At 55.0% G+C, this 20,001-nt stretch overlaps 1 protein-coding gene across 5 annotated transcripts in view; it reads left to right on the top strand.

Moving 5' to 3' along the window:
• The window catches only part of LOC122542948 (homeobox protein Meis1-like), a 552,868-nt gene that overhangs the window by 463,517 nt on the left and 69,350 nt on the right, over nucleotides 1-20,001 (top strand). For all 5 annotated transcript variants that reach the window (XM_087984102.1, XM_087984106.1, XM_087984103.1 and 2 more), the window contains exon 8: nucleotides 15,946-16,091. In XM_087984102.1, coding sequence (XP_087840228.1) covers nucleotides 15,946-16,091 — 146 coding nt within the window. The remainder of the gene's footprint in view (nucleotides 1-15,945; nucleotides 16,092-20,001) is intronic.

Genomic DNA, 20,001 nt, shown 5'->3' on the forward strand with positions numbered 1-20,001 from the left:
TGTGATGTGTTTGGGTGTGTGTATGGGAGGTGTTTGGGTGTGTGGTGTGTTTGGGTGTGTGTATGGGTGGTGTTTGGGTGTGTGTGGTTGTGTGTGTGGTGTGTTTGGGTGTGTGTATGGGAGGTGTTTGGGTGTGTGGTGTGTTTGGGTGTGTGTATGGGTGGTGTTTGGGTGTGTGTGGGTGGAGGTCTGTGCGTTTTGTGTGTGTATTTGGGGTAGGTTCTTTGGGTACTGGGATGTTTTGGGGGGGTGTGTGTGCATTTGAGTCTGTGTTTGGGTTTGGTGAGTGTATGTATTTGTTTGGGTGTATTAGTGTTGGGGAGTGGGTGTCTGTGTTTGTTGTGGGGGGTGATGGTATGAAAGGTTTAGGTTACTAGCTATCGTTTGACTGGTTGTCTTCAATGACTGCACCCCCCCCCCCCCCCCCCGTCCCCTCAGCCCCACCGTTGTGTTGTGTGTGCTGGGATGTGAGTGTTGCTGTTCCAGCTGAGGTGGTTGGAGCCTGGGAATTGGGAGCTGGACATCGGGGGGATTGGAGACCATGACAGGAGCGGACGAGGAGCTGTGGCCTCTCTGCTGCATTATTGAGATGCCCTGCAGGCAGGCTTTTAAGCTTTTTACTTGCCTGAGGGTGCAGTAGCAGAGCAGCTGGGGAACGCCCTGCTTGGATTCTGGTGGAGGAGGTATAAACACATGAACTCTCGATCTGTGAATTAAAAAACGGAAATGAGGAGGGTGGCTCTGATTGGGTAGGAAGTGAATATCATGAATTACTAATAGGCAGCTTGGTCAGTGCAGTTTGCAAATCAGTGTGTGTGTGTCTGTGTGTGTGCGCGAGTGTGTGGGTGGGTGTGTCTGTATGTGTGCGCGTGTGTGTCTGTGTGTGTGCGCGTGTCTGTGTGTGTGCGCGCGTGTGTGTGTGTGTGTGCGTCTGTGTCTGTGTGCGCGCGTGGATGTGTGTGCCTGTGTGTGTGCGTGTGTGTGGGTGTGTGTGTGTATGTGTGTGTGTATGTGTGCATGTGTCTGTGCGTACCTGTCTCTTTGTGTGTCTGTCTATCTATGTGTGTATGTGTACATGTGTCTGTTTGTGTATGTATCTGTAGTGTCTGTATGTGTATTTGTGTGTGTATATGTGTGTCCATGTGTGGGTCTATGTGTGTGTATCTGTGTCTGTGTGTCTGTGTGTGTGTGTGTGTGCATCTGTGTATGTCTGCAAGAGTCTGTGTGTGTATGTGTGTCTGTGTCTGTCTGCATATGCGTCTGTGTGTGTGTCTGATGCTGGCTCTGTGTGTGTATGTATGTTTATGTTTGTCAGTATCCATGTGTAAGTGTATAACTGTATGTGTGTATATGTATGTATCTCTATCCGTGTGCCTGTATGCTTGTGTATGTGTCTATATACATATGTATGTGTTTGTCTGTATACGTGTGTGTGTCTATGTATGTGTGCATCTGTATACCTGTGTGTCTGTACCGAGTGGCTGTGCAGGTATCCAAGAGTGTGTGTGCAACTGTATCCATGCGTGTCTGTAAGTGTACACGTCTGTGTGGCATTATTGTGCCTGTGTGTGTGTGTTTGTGTCCAGGTGTGTGTGTCTGTACCTGTATGTGTCAATGTACGATATCCACGTTTGTGTCTGTGTGGGAGGGTGTTTGTTTAGGGGGTGGGAGATAGTGAGAAGGTGGAGCCCCATCTCTCTGACAGCTCCGCCAGTGTCGGCAGAATCAGGAGCAACTTTGTCCCAGTGACAGCTGCAAACGGCATTTGGCACTTGTACATTTCACCAACAAACTGCAGAATGGTGAGAGTGTGATGGTGGAATCTGTCTGCGTTGGTGCTGCATTTGGGTGAACGATTCGGCCAGGACCACAGGGAGACATCACTGACAATCCCTTCAACGAGCAACAGAGCACCCACCGTGACCCCGATACTGCACCGTGACCCCGATACTGCACCGTGACCCCAATACTGCACCGAGACCCCGATACTGCACCGAGACCCCGATACTGCACCGTGACCCCGATACAGCACCGTGACCCCGATACTGCACCGAGACCCCGATACTGCACCGTGACCCCGATACTGCACCGAGACCCCGATACTGCACCGAGACCCCGATACTGCACCGAGACCCCGATACTGCACCGTGACCCCGATACAGCACCGTGACCCCGATACTGCACCGAGACCCCGATACTGCACCGTGACCCCGATACAGCACCGTGACCCCGATACTGCACCGAGACCCCGATACTGCACCGTGACCCCGATACTGCACCGAGACCCCGATACTGCACCGAGACCCCGATACTGCACTGTGACCCCGATACAGCACCGTGACCCCGATACTGCACCGTGACCACGATACTGCACCGAGACCCCGATACTGCACCGTGACCCCGATACTGCACCGTGACCCCGATACTGCACCGAGACCCCGATACTGCACCGAGACCCCGATACTGCACCGTGACCCTGATACTGCACCGTGACCCCGATACTGCACTGTGACCCCGATACAGCACCGTGACCCCGATACTGCACCGTGACCACGATACTGCACCGAGACCCCGATACTGCACCGTGACCCCGATACTGCACCGAGACCCCGATACTGCACCGAGACCCCGATACTGCACCGTGACCCCGATACTGCACCGTGACCCCGATACTGCACCGAGACCCCGATACTGCACCGAGACCCCGATACTGCCCTGTGACCCCGATACAGCACCGTGACCCCGATACTGCACCGTGACCACGATACTGCACCGAGACCCCGATACTGCACCATGACCCCGATACTGCACCGTGACCCCGATACAGCACCGTGACCCCGATACTGCACCGTGACCACGATACTGCACCAAGACCCCGATACTGCACCGTGACCCCGATACTGCACCGTGACCCCGATACAGCACCGTGACCCCAATACAGCACCGTGACCCCGATACAGCAACGTGACCCTGATACTGCACCGTGACCCTGATACAGCACCGTGACCTGGTTACAGTACTGTGACCCCGATACTGCACCGTGACCCCGATACAGCACCGTGACGCACCGTGACCCTGATACAGCACCGTGGCCCTGATACTGCACCGTGACCCCGATACAGCACCATGACCCTGATACTGCACCGTGACCCCGATACTGCACCGTGACCCTGGTATTGCACCGTGACCCTGATACAGCACCGTGACCCCAATACAGCACCGTGACCCCGATACAGCACCGTGACCTGGTTACAGTACTGTGAACCCGATACTGCACCGTGACCCCGATACAGCACTGTGACCCCGATACTGCACCGTGACCCCGATACTGCACTGTGACCCCGATACAGCACCATGACCCTGATACTGCACCGTGACCCCGATACTGCACCGTGACCCTGGTATTGCACCGTGACCCTGATACAGCACCGTGACCCCAATACAGCACCGTGACCCCGATACAGCACCGTGACCTGGTTACAGTACTGTGAACCCGATACTGCACCGTGACCCCGATACAGCACTGTGACCCCGATACTGCACCGTGACCCCGATACTGCACTGTGACCCCGATACAGCACCGTGACCCCGATACAGCACCGTGACCCTGATACAGCACCGTGACCCCGATACAGCACCGTGACCCCGATACTGCACCGTGACCCCGATACTGCACCGTAACGCTGATACTGCAACGTGACCCCGATACAGCACCATGACCCCGATACTGCACGATGACCCCGATACTGCACCGTGACCCCGATACTGCACCGTGACCCCGATACTGCACCGTGACCTCGATACTGAACCGTGACCCCGATACAGCACCGTGACCCCGATACAGCACTGTGACCCTGATACAGCACCTTGACCCTGATACTGCACCGTGACCCCAAAACTGCACCGTGACCCCGATACAGCACCGTGACCCCGATACATCACCGTGACCCCGATACAGTACCGTGACCCCGAGACAGCAACGTGTCCTCGAGACAGCACCGTGACCCCGATACTACACCGTGACCATGATACAGCACCGTGACCCCGATACATCACCGTGACCCCGATACAGCACCGTGTCCCTGAGACAGCAACGTGACCCCGATACTGCACTGTGACCCCGATACTGCACCGTGACCCCGATACTGCACCGTGACCCCGATACTGCACTGTGACTCCGATACTGCACCGTGACCCCGATACCGCACCGTGACCCCGATATAGCACCGTGACCCAATACAGCACCGTGACCCCGATACAGCACCGTGTCCCCGATACAGCACCGTGACCCCGATACTGCACCGAGACCCCGATACAGCACTGTGACCCTGATACATCACCGTGACCCCGATACAGCACCGTGACCCTGATACTGCACTGTGACCCCGATACAGCACCGTGACCATGATACTGCACCGTGACCCCGATACAGCACCGTGACCCCGATACTGCACCGTGACCCCGATACAGCACTGTGACCCCGATACAGCACCGTGACCCTGTTACTGCACCGTGACCCCGATACTGCACCGTGACCCAGATACAGCACCGTGACCCAGATACAGCACCGTGACCCCGATACTGCACCATGACCCCAATACAGCACCGTGACCCTGATATTGCACCATGACCCTGATACAACACGTGACCCCGATACAGTACCGTGACCTTAATACAGCACCGTGACCCCGATACAGCACCGTGACCCTGATACTGCACCGTGACCCCGATACAGCACTGTGACCCTGATACTGCACCGTGACCCCGATACAGCACCGTGACCCCGATACAGCACCGTGACCCTGATACTGCACCGTGACCCCGATACAGCACCGTGACCCTGATACAGCACCGTGACCCCGATACCGCACCGTGACCCTTATACAGCACCATGACCCTGATACTGCACCGTGACCCTGATACAACACGTGACCCTGATACAGTACCGTGACCTTAATACAGCACCGTGACCATGATACTGCACCGTGACCCCGATACTGCACCGTGACCCCGATACAGCACCGTGACCCCGATACAGCACCGTGACCCTGGTACTGCACCGTGACCCTGATACTGCACCGTGACCCCGATACTGCACCATGACCCTGATACAGCACCGTGACCCCGATACTGCACCATGACCCCGATACAGCACCGTGACCCCGATACAGCACCGTGACCCCGATACAGCACCGTGACCCCGATACTGCACCATGACCCCAATACAGCACCGTTACCCTGATACTGCACCGTGACCCTGATACAACACGTGACCCCGATACAGTACCGTGACCTTAATACAGCACCGTGACCACGATACTGCACCGTGACCCTGATACTGCACCGTGACCCTGATACAGCACCATGACCCCGATACAGCACCGTGACCCCGATACTGCACCGTGACCCTGATATAGCACTTTGACCCCGATACAGCACCGTGACCCTGATACTGCACCGTGACCCCGATACAGCACCGTGACCCTGATACTGCACCGTGACCCCGATACAGCACGTGACCCCGATACAGTACCGTGACCCTGATACTGCACCGTGACCCCGATTCTGTACCGTGAACCTGATACTGCAGTGTGACCCCGATACAGTACCGTGACCCTGATACAGCACCGTGACCCCGATACTGCACCGTGAACCTGATACTGCAGTGTGACCCCGTTTCTGTACCGTGACCCTGATACAGCACCGTGACCCCGATTCTGTACCGTGACCCCGATACAGCACCGTGACCCTGATACAGCACCGTGTCCCCGATACAGCACCGTGACCCCGATACTGCACCGTGACCCCGTTTCTGTACCGTGACCCTGATACAGCACCGTGACACCGATACAGCACCGTGACCCCGATACAGCACCGTGACCTCGATACAGCACCGTGACCCTGATACAGCACCGTGACCTCAATACAGCACCGTGACCCCAATTTTGTACCGTGACCCTGATACTGCACCATGACCCCGATTCTGTACCGTAACCCCGATACAGCACCGTGACCCCGATACTACACCGTGACCCTGATACAGCACCGTGACCCCGATTCTGTACCGTGACCCTGATACTGCACCATGACCCCGATTCTGTACCGTGACTCCGATACAGCACCGTGAACCTGATACAGCACCGTGACCCCAATACAGCACCGTGACCCCGATTCTGTACCGTGACCCCGATACAGCACCGTGGCCCTAATACATCACCGTGACCCCGATACAGCACCGTGACCCCGATACAGCACCGTGACGCCGATTCTGTACCGTGACCCCGATACAGCACCGTGACCCCGATACAGCACCGTGACCCCGATACAGCACCGTTACCCAGATACAGCACCGTGACCCCGATACAGCACCGTGACCCCGATACAGCACCGTGACCCCGATACAGCACTGTTACCCCGATACAGCACCGTGACCCCGATACAGCACCGTTACCCAGATACAGCACCGTGACCCAGATACAGCACCGTGACCCCGATACAGCACCGTGACCCTGACACAGCACCATGACCCCGATAAAGCACAATGACCCCGATACTGCACCGTGACCCCGATACAGCACTGTGACCCCGATACAACACCGTGACCCCAATACCGCACCGTTACCCAGATACAGCACCGTGACCCCGATACAGCACCGTGACCCCGATACAGCACCGTGACCCCGATACAGCACTGTTACCCCGATACAGCACCGTGACCCCGATACAGCACCGTTACCCAGATACAGCACCGTGACCCAGATACAGCACCGTGACCCCGATACAGCACCGTGACCCTGACACAGCACCATGACCCCGATAAAGCACAATGACCCCGATACTGCACCGTGACCCCAATACCGCACCGTGACCCCGATATAGCACCGTGACCCCAATACTGCCCCGTGACCCCGATACTGCACTGTGACCCCGATACAGCACCGTGACCCTGATACTGCACCGTGACCCCAATACAGCACCGTGACCCCAATACAGCACGGTGACCCTGATACTGCACCGTGACCCCAATACAGCACCGTGACCCTGATACTGCACCGTGACCCCAATACAGCACCGTGACCCTGATACTGTACCGTGACCCTGATACAGCACCGTGACCCCGATATTGCAACGTGAACCTGATACTGCACCATGACCCCGATACAGCACCGAGACCCCGATACTGCACCGTGACCCTGAATCGCACCGTGACCCCGATACAGCACCGTGACCCCGATACTGCACCGTGACCCCGTTTCTGTACCGTGACCCTGATACAGCAACGTGACCCCGATTCTGTACCGTGACCCCGATACAGCACCGTGACCCCGATACAGCACCGTGACCCCGATACTGCACCGTGACCCTGATACAGCACCGTGACCCCGATACTGCACCGTGACCCTGATACAGCACCGTGACCCTGATACAGCACCGTGACCCTGATACCGCACCGTGACCCCGATTCTGTACCGTGACCCTGATACTGCACCATGACCCTGATTCTGTACCGTGACCCCGATACAGCACCGTGACCCCGATACTGCACCGTGACCCTGATACAGCACCGTGACCCTGATACAGCACCGTGACCCTGATACCGCACCGTGACCCCGATTCTGTACCGTGACCCTGATACTGCACCATGACCCCGATTCTGTACCGTGACCCCGATACTGCACCGTGACCCTGATACAGCACCGTGGCCCTGATACAGCACCGTGACCCCGATACAGCACCGTGACCCCGATACTGCACCGTGACCCCGATACCGCACCGTGACCCCGATACAACACCGTGACCCCAATACCACACCGTGACCCCAATACAGCATCGTGACCCCGATACCGCACCGTGACGCCGATATAGCACCGTGACCCCGATATAGCACCGTGACCCCGATACATACCGTGACCCCGATACTGCACCGTGACTCCGATACAGCACCGTGATCCCGATAAAGCACCGTGACCCCGATACTGCACCGTGACCCCGATACTGCACCGTGACCCTGATACTGCACCGTGACCCCGATACTGCACCGTGACCCTGATACTGCACTGTGACCCCGATACAGCACCGTGATCCCGATAAAGCACCGCGACCCCGATACAGCACCGTGACCCCGATACTGCACCGTGACCCTGATACTGCACTGTGACCCTGATACAGCACCGTGACCCCGATACAGCACCGTGACCCCGATACTGCACCGTGACCCTGATACTGCACCGTGACCCTGATACATCACCGTGATCCCGATACAGCACCGTGACCCCGATACAGCACCGTGACCCCGATACTGCACTGTGACCCCGATACCGCACCGTGACCCCGATACTGCACTGTGACCCCGATACAGCACCGTGACCCCGATACTGCACCGTGACCCCGATACAGCACCGTGACCCTGATACTGCACCGTGACCCTGATACTGCACCGTGACCCCGATACAGCACCGTGACCCCGATACCGCACCGTGACCCTGATACTGCACCGTGACCCCGATACTGCACCGTGACCCCGATACAGCACCGTGACCCCGATACAGAACCGTGATCCTGATTCAGCACCGTGACCCCGATACAGCACCGTGACCCCGATACAGCACCGTGACCCCGATACTGCACCGTGACCCTGATACTGCACCGTGACCCCGATACTGCACCGTGACCCCGATACAGCACCGTGACCCCGATACTGCACCGTGACCCTGATACTGCACCGTGACCCCGATACTGCACCGTGACCCCGATACAGCACCGTGACCCCGATACTGCTCTGTGACCCCTATATAGCACCGTGACCCTGATACTGAACTGTGACCCCGATACTGCACCGTGACCCTGATACAGCACCGTGACCCCGATACTGCACCGTGACCCCGATACAGCACCATGACCCTGATACTGCACCGTGACCCTGATACTGCACCGTGACCCCAATACAGCACCATGACCCTGATACTGCACCGTGACCCCGATACAGCACCGTGACCCTGATACTGCACCGTGACCCCGATACCGCACTGTGACCCCGATACCGCACCGTGACCCCGATACCGCACCGTGACACTGATACAGCACCGTGACCCTGATACTGAACTGTGACCCCGATACTGCACCATGACCCCGATACAGCACCGTGACCCAGATACTGCACCATGACCCCGATACAGCACCGTGACCCAGATACTGCACTGTGACCCAGATACTGCACCGTGAACCTGATACAGCACCGTGACCCCGATACAGCACCGTGACCCTGAAACAGCAACGTGCCCCTGATACAGCACCGTGACCTCGATACAGCACCGTGACCCCGATACTGCACCGTGACCCCGATACTGCACCGTGACCCCGATACTGCACCGTGACCTCGATACTGCACCGTGACCCTGATACTGCACCGTGATCCTGATACAGCACCGTGACCCCGATACTGCAGCGTGACCCCGATACTGCACCGTGACCCCGATACAGCACTGTGACCCCGATACCGCACCGTGACCCCGATACAACACCGTGACCCCGATACTGCACCGTGACCCCGATACTGCAGCGTGACCCCGATATTGCACCGTGACCCCGATACTGCACTGTGACCCCGATACTGCACCGTGACCCTGATACAGCACCGTGACCCCGATACAGCACTGTGACCCCGATACAGCACCGTGACCCCGATACAGCACCGTGACCCCGATACAGCACCATGACCCCGATACTGCACCGTGACCCTGATACAGCACCGTGACCCCGATACAGCACCGTGACCCCGATACAGCACCGTGACCCCGATACTGCACCGTGACCCCGATACTGCACCGTGACGCCGATACTGCAGCGTGACCCCGATATTGCACCGTGACCCCGATACTGCACTGTGACCCCGATACTGCACCGTGACCCTGATACAGCACCGTGACCCCGATACAGCACTGTGACCCCGATACAGCACCGTGACCCCGATACAGCACCGTGACCCCGATACAGCACCGTGACCCTGATACTGCACCGTGACCCTGATACCGCACCGTAACCCTGATACAGCACCGTGACCCCGATACTGCACTGTGACCCCGACACTGCACCGTGACCCTGTAACAGCACCGTGACCCGTATACTGCACCGTGACCCCGATACAGCACTGTGACCCTGATACTGCACCGTGACCCTGATACTGCACCGTGACCCAGATACAGCACCGTGACCCCGATACAGCACCGTGACCCCGATACAGCACCGTGACCCCGATACTGCACTGTGACCCTGATACTGCACCGTGACCCTGATACAGCACCGTGACCCCGATACAGCACTGTGACCCCGATACAGCACCGTGACCCCGATACAGCACCGTGACCCCGATACAGCACCATGACCCTGATACTGCACCGTGACCCCGATACCGCACCGTGACCCCGATACCGCACCGTGACCCCGATACTGCACCGTGACCCTGATACAGCACCGTGACCCTGATACAGCACCGTGACCCTGATACTGCACCGTGACCCCGATACAGCTCCGTGACCCCGATACCGCACCGTGACCCCGATACAGCACCGTGACCCCGATACAGCACCGTGACCGCGATTCTGTACCGTGACCCCGATACAGCACCGTGACCCTGATACCGCACCGTGACCCCGATACTGCACCGTGACCCCGATACTGCACCGTGACCCTGATACAGCACCGTGACCCCGATACAGCACCGTGACCCTGATACAGCTCCGTGACCCCGATACCGAACCGTGTCCCCGATACCGCACCGTGACCCCGATACCGCACCGTGACCCTGATACAGCACCATGACCCTGATACAGCACCGTGACCCCGATACTGCACCGTGACCCCGATACTGCACCGTGACCCCGATACAGCACCGTGACCCTGATACAGCACCGTGACCCCGATACTGCACCGTGACCCCGATACAGCACCGTGACCCTGATACAGCACCGTGACCCCGATACTCTACCGTGACCCTGATACTGCACCATGACCCTGATACTGCACCGTGACCCCGATACAGCACCGTGACCCTGATACAGCAACGTGACCCCGATACAGCACCGTGACCCCGATACTGCACCGTGACCCTGATACAGCACCGTGACCCTGATACTGCACCGTGACCTCGATACAGCACCGTGACCCTGATACTGCATCGTGACCGCGATACAGCACCGTGACCCTGATACAGCACCGTGACCCCGATACAGCACCGTGACCCCGATACAGCACCGTGACCCTGATACAGCACCGTGACCCTGATACAGCACCATGATCCCGATAAAGCACGATGACCCCGATACTGCACCGTGACCTCGATACAGCACCGTGACCCTGATACTGCACCGTGACCCCGATACAGCACCGTGACCCCGATACAGCACCGTGACCCCGATACTGCACCGTGACCCTGATACAGCACCGTGACCTCGATACTGCACCGTGACTCCGATACCGCACCGTGACCCCGATACAGCACCGTGACCCTGATACAGCACCGTGACCCCGATACTGCACCTTGACCCTGATACAGCACCGTAACCCTGATACAGCACCGTGACCCCGATACAGCACCGTGACCCCGATACTGCACCGTGACCCTGATACAGCACCGTGACCCCGATACTGCACCGTGACCTCGATACAGCACCATGACCCTGATACAGCACCGTGACCCTGATACTGCACCGTGACCCCGATACAGCACCGTGACCCCGATACTGCACCGTGACACTCATACAGCACCATGACCCTGATACTCACCGTGACCCTGATACTGCACCGTGACCCCGATACAGCACCGTGACCCCGATACAGCACCGTGATCCCGATACTGCACCGTGACCCCGATACAGCACCGTGACCCCGATACTGCACCGAGACCCTGATACAACACGTGACCCTGATACTGCACCGTGACCCTGATACAGCACCGTGACCCTGATACTGCACTGTGACCCCGATACATCACCGTGACCCTGATACTGCACCGTGACCCTGATACAGCACCGTGATCCCGATACTGCACCGTGACCCCGATACAGCACCGTGACCCTGATACTGCACTGTGACCCCGATACATCACCGTGACCCTGATACTGCACTGTGACCCTGATACATCACCATGACCCTGATACAGCACCGTGACCCCGATACAGCACCGTGACCCCGATACAGCACCGTGACCCCGATACAGCACCGTGATCCCGATACAGCACCGTGACCCTGATACAGCACCGTGACCCTGATACAGCACCGTGACCCTGATACAGCATCGAGACCCCGATACAGCACCATGACCCTGATACAGCACCGTGACCCTGATACAGCACCGTGACCCCAATACAGCACCGTGACCCTGATACAGCACCGTGACCCCGATACAGCACTGTGACCCTGATACAGCACCGTGACCCCGATACTGCACCGTGACCTCGATACAGCACCGTGACCCCGATACAGCACCGTGACCCCGATACAGCACCGTGACCCCGATACAGCACTGTGACCCTGATACAGCACCGTGACCCCGATACTGCACCGTGACCTCGATACAGCACCGTGACCCCGATACAGCACCGTGACCCCGATACAGCACCGTGACCCCGATACAGCACTGTGACCCTGATACAGCACCGTGACCCCGATACTGCACCGTGACCTCGATACAGCACCGTGACCCCGATACAGCACCGTGACCCCGATACAGCGCCGTGACCCTGATATAGCATCCCACACAAAGATCTGCTGCCGTTGGTGCTGATAGCTGTAGGATCGGAACATACGACCTTCTGATTTAGAGACTCTTTCCCCATGGCTGAGCCTCTGATGAGCCTGTGACTTGCGATTCCTGTGATGTGAAGTCATGTGGGGGGTCGCTGGCAGGGCCCAGAACTTACTGCCCATCCCTAGTTGACCCCTGAACCGCTGCAGTCCGTGTGCTGTGGGTTGACCACAATGCCCTGAGGGAGGGAATTCCAGGAATTTGACCCAGCGACAGCACAGGTATGACGATATATTTCCAATGGCGAGTGGCTCGGAAGGAACTTCCTCTGTATCTGCTGCCCTTGTCCCTCTCGATGGTGGTGGTCGTGGGTTTGGAAGGTGCTGCCTGAGGAGCTTTGATAAATTTCTGCAGGGCATCTTGTAGATGGTACACCCTGCTGCTACTGAGCATCGGTGGGGGAGGGAGGGGATGTTTGTGGGTGTGGTGCCAACCAAGCGGGGGGCTGCTTTGTCCTGGATGGTGTCAAGCTTCTTGAGTGTTGTTGGAGCTGCCCCCATCCAGGGGCAAGTGGGGAGTATTCCCTCACCCTCCTGACTCGTGCCTTGGAGATGGTGCACAGGCTTTGCATTAGCGTTAACATACAAGGATTTGACCAGTCCTGGAAAGCTATGGATGTACCAATACAACAAGGACTGCAGTAGCTCACCACCACCTCCTGAACAGTAGTTACAGATGGGGTATAAATGCTGCTCCAGCCAGTGTTCCCCAGATCTCATGAAAGATTCTTTGAAAATTCTTCCCTTTGTATGTTTTCTAATGAGCTATAAATCTTTTCAGATGTTAGTGTGACTGCATTTGGAGTACCATTGGGCAGTTCTGGGCTCCTTACTTGAGAACGTGTATTAGGTTCTGTTCAAAAAATGCACTCCTGAGCTTGTGAAGGAAGAAATTTAGAAGAATGTTGAGGTGACTTTATTCTAACAATTGTGACGATACAATGGCTGTAAGAGGTGAATTTTGTCCTGCGTTTTTTTTTAATGAAGGGAGGTTGAGACATAGTTGCCAAGCAGTCTGTACCGAAGCCAATAAAGTAAACAACTTTTCAGGCCTTGACTTTTATTTTGAGGTTGGAACAATAGAAGCAGCCTGGATGGGTGGGGCTAAGCTCCCATAGAGCCAGGCTCTTTGGTTTTAGCTTTCTGCAGTTGCTGGGGTCTTGAAGCTGGATGTGGAAGCTCTTATCCCTCTCTTTGTCAGAAGTCACACTACGTCAGGTGACAGTCCAACAGGTTTATTTGAAATCACAAACTTCCAGAGCGCTGCCCCTTCATCAAGCGATGTTCCCGAAAACTTGTGATCTCAAATAAACCTGTTAGACTATAACCTGGTGTCATAGGACTTCTGACTTTGTCCACCTCAGTCCAACACCAGCATCTCTCCATCCTCTCTCTCTGTTACAGCTAAAAGCTGGGATTCCCTTCCTGTTGCTAGAATTACCCGTGAGACAGTCTATTTTACTGAATTTGCCTTTGCCGAGGGTGTGTTTAGGGGATGATACTATATTGGAACAGTTAATTAGTGGAAGTTAATGTATATTTTATCTTATTAAGCATTTAAATAGAGTTACAGTTGAGCCAATTCTTTCATTTCCTTTTAATTTTGTCTGTATTTTACTTATAGGGTTTGAATAAAGTGTGCGCGGCTTAAAGTTGAGTAGCTTAACCAATCGAATTGCATCCGGAACATAACAGCTAACACCTACCTGTAAAATAAGAAAACATCAGGGTACCTTCTTCGTCTGTTTGGAAGGGTTTCGGTCTGGTCCATATTACAAATTGGCTTCTGAGGGGATTTGACCGGGTGGATAATCAGAGGATGTTTCTCCTCATGGGTCTGGTTTTTGAAATATTGAAAGTTCTTGGGGAGGTGATGGTCTCATGGTAATATCTCTGGACTGTTAATGCAGAAACTCAGCTAATATTCTGGGGGATCAGGGTTCAAATCCCCCTTTCACAGGAGATGGTGGAGTTTGAGTTCAGTTAAGAATCTGGAATTAAGAATCTGCAAATGACCGCGAAGCCATTGTCAATTGTTGGGAAAATCGCATCTGGTTCGCTAATGTCCTTTCGGGAAGGAAGCTGCCGTCCTTACCTGGTCTGGCCTCCACGTGACTCCAGACCCCACGGCAAATTTGGGAAAATAGACTGTCTCACCGGAACTTCCAGCAGCAGGAAGTAACAGGTTGTAGAGATGCCGGGGTTGGACTGGGATGGACAAAGTCAGAATTCCCATGGCACCGGGTTATAATCCAACAGGTTTATTTGAGGTTGACTCTTAACTGCCCTCTGGGTAATTAGGAATGGGCAATACATGTCACATCCCATGAATAAAACCATAAATAAGATGGAGTGATATTATTACTGTACTCATTATCCAATAGGGCCGAGATAGTGCCTTGGGGACACTTGCCCTGCTTTCTGATAGAATCTCAGTTGAAATAATCACTTCAGGAAGGAAGAGAGAGATTGGGACTCTTTGCCTTTGGAAAAGGCTGGGGAGAGAGTTGATCGAAGATTTGAAAATGGCGAAGGGTCAGGACTGAGTAGATATGGAGAAGCTGATAACAGGATCGAGAGGCAGCAGGCTAGGGCTTTGGAGGCATTCTGCAAAATGAGTGGTTCGGGTCTGGAATACGCTGCCCAGAAATATGGTGGACACAGGTTCGATTAAAACATTCAAGAAGGGCTTTGGGAGGTTGTTTAAGCAGAAACAATGGATAAGAGAAGGAGGGGAAGGCAGTGGATTGGCCCTGAATCCAAATTCTCAGAGAAACAGTGTGCACACAACAAACTGAGTGGCCTTGTTATGCATCCTAACCATCCTGAGAAGGTGGAGGAGACTTCCTTTTACCCCCTCAGAGGTGACCTTCTGGAATGCTCCGCAGAGAGATGGGAGCTGGGTAGATAGGCAGATCTGGGAATGTTCATACAGTGAGTCTTGTACTGGACCACGTCGGTAAGTAGGAGCACCCCTGGACGGCCATTTGTAAGTCGGAGACCTCCTGCCCCTGAGGAGGTCAAGAGGGGGTAGAGTTGAGGCTGCGCAGTTGGATCTGATTGGACACTGGCGCGCACACTTGGCACTTTTTTGGTGACTAATTCCATGATCTCTCCCACCCCTCCCCCCCCCCCCCCCCTCAGGTGATGCGTTAGACAACAGCATGGCATCACCTGGCACAGGCGACGATGACGATTTGGACAAGGACAAGCGGCGTCAAAAAAAAAGGGGCATTTTTCCCAAAGTGGCCACCAACATCATGCGTGCCTGGCTCTTCCAGCACCTCACGGTAAGAGTCAAGGGTAAGGGGGGGATACCTCTGTTCTCCTGCTCCCCCCCCCCACCCCCCCAAGACGCCACAATCCACCCCTCACCGCCCAAACCCCATCCAAAATCTCTCAGGGCATCCCAACCCTCTGTGTGTCATGAGGAGTTTACCTCACAGAAATCGGCCACTTGGCCCATCTATTACGTGTTGGTTTCTTACGCTCCTCCTCCTCAGGAGGTTGGGATAACCCCTACAAGGCCTGTCGGGAATCGTTAATTAATCTCCCCGGGAAGCTCGTTATGGGTTCCCTTGGTAACAGGCAACGGCCTGTCCGACTAGAACTCATCACTTGAGCCCAGTTTGCAGTTCCATTCATAGAATCCCTACAGTGGGGATACAGGCCATTCGGCCCAACAAGTCCACACCTACCCTCCGAAGAGCATCCCACTCAATCCCTGTAACCCTGCATTTCCCATGGCTAAGCCACCGGGCCTACACATCCCTGAACACAATGGACAATTTAGCATGACCAATCCACCCGAACCTGCACATCATTGGACTGTGGGAGGAAACCGGAGCACCCGGAGGAAACCCACTCAGACACGGGGAGAATGTGCAAACTCCACACACAGAGTCACCCGAGGGTGGAATCGAACCCGGGTGCCTGGCGATGTGAGGCTGCGGTGCTAACCACTGAGCCACCGTGCCGTCTGGGTGTCCTTGGAGAGGGAGCATGCAGTGTCTGTCAATGCTCTGGATACCTTCAGAGAGAGCTGGGCTCCGCGGGGGCTAGAGTGCTTTATTTCCCCCTCCAACACCATTTTAATTTAGCCCCCTCCCTCCCTACATGATGGGCTTCACGTCGATATTTGTTTTGGCTACACTGTCGACTCCCCTGCTCCTCAGATGCTGTGCTTTTCCAGCACCACACTCTCGACTCTGACCTCCAGTGTCTGCAATCCTGGACTGTGGCAGTTAAAAGAAACAGCAGGAGACTAAAGAAAGTCCCGGTGATTTTGGTGGCGGGGAAGTTGCTCAGTTGTGCGGAATAGGACGTTGGAGATTAAGGGAACAGATCCAGGGATAGGTTCCTTCCATCGGAACATCCTGAGTTATAATGCTTACCTTAGTTTATCTGCTCTCCCTGGGTGGCCCAGTGAGGATTGTGGCCTAGTGGTAATATCATTGGATTTATCAACCACAGATCCCTGGCTGATGAGTCGGGACCCTATGCTCAAATCACTTTGGGGGTTTAGCTGGTGGATCTTTTACTCAATTCGTAAATAAACTGGAATTGGGAACCATTTATAAGCGGCGGCCATTACACCATCATGGATTGTCTTTCAAAGCTCCTCCTGACTGACCTTTGCTCCCTTAGTGAAGGAAATTTGCCCCCCCTCACCGATGGCAGAGGGAGCAAATCGGGGGGGGGTGTTTAAGAAGGCGGGATTGGGAGACATCCCAGAAGGTTCTAGAGTGGGCGGAGCTTGCCTGAGACCGTGGAGGGGTTTGAGGATGAGGACAAGCCTCCTGGTGCCAGGGGTCTGCCCCATTTCAGACTCTCCCGGGTCCCCAGAACAACGTCCGAGGCATTGTCCTGGATTAACCTCTTCAAAGGATTCATCATCCACTCTTGTTTCCTTTTTCATTACGTACTTTGCAGCGCCCACCCCCACCCCACTGGATGCAGGACATCCATTCAGGTCAAGAAAGAAGGATTCGGTCACCTCTCCCTGCCCCTACGACCTCCTCTGACCTTCCCCACATTCCTGTCACCTCTTTTCCCAGCCACATGTATCTCCTGGTTTCCATCACTCTCCCCTCATCAGCAACCCACCACATTGACAGTGTTTGAAGGGACCACACCAGCATTTTAGGGTTTATTACCACACAGTGAGCCCCTGCGCAGAGTTCATCTGAGTCATGACCCCTTCCTGCAGTTTGATGAGGTCATGACCCCTGCTCAGAGTTTGACCTGGTGATGACTACCTCCTCAAGATTTGACAGGGTCATGACTCATTTCCAGGGTTTGACACGGCAATGACCACTTCTCAGGGTCTGGTAAGATCATGACCTTTCCCCATGGTTTTATAAGGTCATCACCTCCTCCCAGGATTTGACAGGGTCATTACCTTTCCTCAGGGTGTGGTAAGGTCATGACCCTTCCCCAGGATTTGTCAGGGCCATGACCTCTTCCCAGGGTTTGACAGGGTCACGACCTCTTCTCAGGATCTGGCGAGTTCATGACCCTTCCCCTGTGGTTTTACAGTGTCGTGACCTTTTCCCAGGGTCTAGCAGGGTCATGGACCTCTCTATCGGATCTGTGAGGGTCCCTTTGTCTGTGATCTGTGGGGAATGAACGCCCTCTTCAGTATTCGAACCTCATCAGGATTTGACAGGCCATTCGACCAATGGCAAAGCTCCATTGGGGTGGGGGCGATGTCACATCTGTGATGTCACCTTCCTGCACGTGCTGGGCAGGGGGGGGTGGTGGTGGTAAGGGATTTTAGAGTTCGATTGGAGGTTGGGGCAGATCGGAAAATGCCACTTAGCGATGGTTCCTGGCCTCCCCCGTGTAATCCATCCCTTCTGCGATGGTCAGGCTGTACGTCCAGCAGTGAAGATGTCATGGGGCAAAGATAGGCACGTCCTCAGTGAGTGATAGAACAGGCTGAAAAGGCTGAATGTCTTCCTCTGTTAGCTGTCTTCCTCATGAGAGCCAGGATTGGTATTCCCAATTTACTTCCTCCTGCCTGAGGTTTTATTCAAATAAAAATTCTTTCATGGGACATGGGCACCACTGACAGGGCCTATACATGCTGCTCATCCCTAATGGCCCTCGAGAGTCAGCCATGTTGCTTTGATTAGGAGTCGTGTGTAGGCCAGGTCAGGTAAGGATGGCAGATTTCCCTCCCTAACGGACATTTTTTAAGAAAAATCGAAACTAGCTCTCGCAGATCGCTGTCTTTGAGACTGGATTTCATTTGCAGATTTGTGTTTGTTCAATTTAAGTTCCGCCAGCTGCCAATTGAACCCAATGGGACATTAGCGTAGGCCTCTGGATCGCTTGTCTCCCACAAACCGAGTCGCCTGTGCACAACAGGGTGACAGCCTTCAGGCAGCAGCGAGGTGTTTGGTCACAATGTGGACGAATCCTCATGGTGGCTCGTTAAGTGAAGGACCTGTGATCAGAGCTGAACAAGGAGGAACTGATTGAAATGCCGGTAAACGCATTACTTTGCAGAGAGGGAGCTCTCTGTTTGGGGCGGCACGGTGGCACAGTGGTTAGCACTGCTGCCTCACAGCGCTAGAGACCCGGGTTCAATTCCCGCCTCAGGCGACTGACTGTGTGGAGTTTGCACATTCTCCCCGTGTCTGCGTGGGTTTCCTCCGGGTGCTCCGGTTTCCTCCCAAAGTCCAAAGATGTGCAGGTTAGGGTGAATTGGCCGTGCTAAATTGCCCGTAGTGTTAGGTAAAGGGTAAATGTAGGGGTATGGGTGAGTTGCGCTTCGGCGGGCCGAAGAGCCTGTTTCCACGCTGTAAGTAATCTAATCTGATCTAATCAGACAGTGCTTAACCATCAGAAATTGATCCCCAAGGGTTTCTTTCTGAAATGAAACACCACCCGGAGCCTTCTCTCAATTCCAAAGGAACTCCCCGCTGCTTTGTGTCCCACTGGTCCGTGGCCAAACCCGTGAATTTAGACTATATCGCTCACCCATCTCCCCCCTTTTCTCACCACAGCCCAGTGAGGGCAAACAAGCAAATGGGAAGGTCATTTCTGAAGCTTTCAAAACATGTTCAAATACAGTTTGCACTCGAGAATTCTGCCCCTATATCCACACACACACACACACACACATGCAAATGTGCAAGCACATATGTGCATATGCACACATGCACTAACACACACGTGCACGCATGTTAAAAG

Source organism: Chiloscyllium plagiosum, unplaced genomic scaffold (genome assembly GCF_037043375.1).
Source record: "Chiloscyllium plagiosum isolate Xiang-an unplaced genomic scaffold, Cpla_swu_hap1 HiC_scaffold_47, whole genome shotgun sequence".
NCBI classification, from domain to species: domain Eukaryota; kingdom Metazoa; phylum Chordata; class Chondrichthyes; order Orectolobiformes; family Hemiscylliidae; genus Chiloscyllium; species Chiloscyllium plagiosum.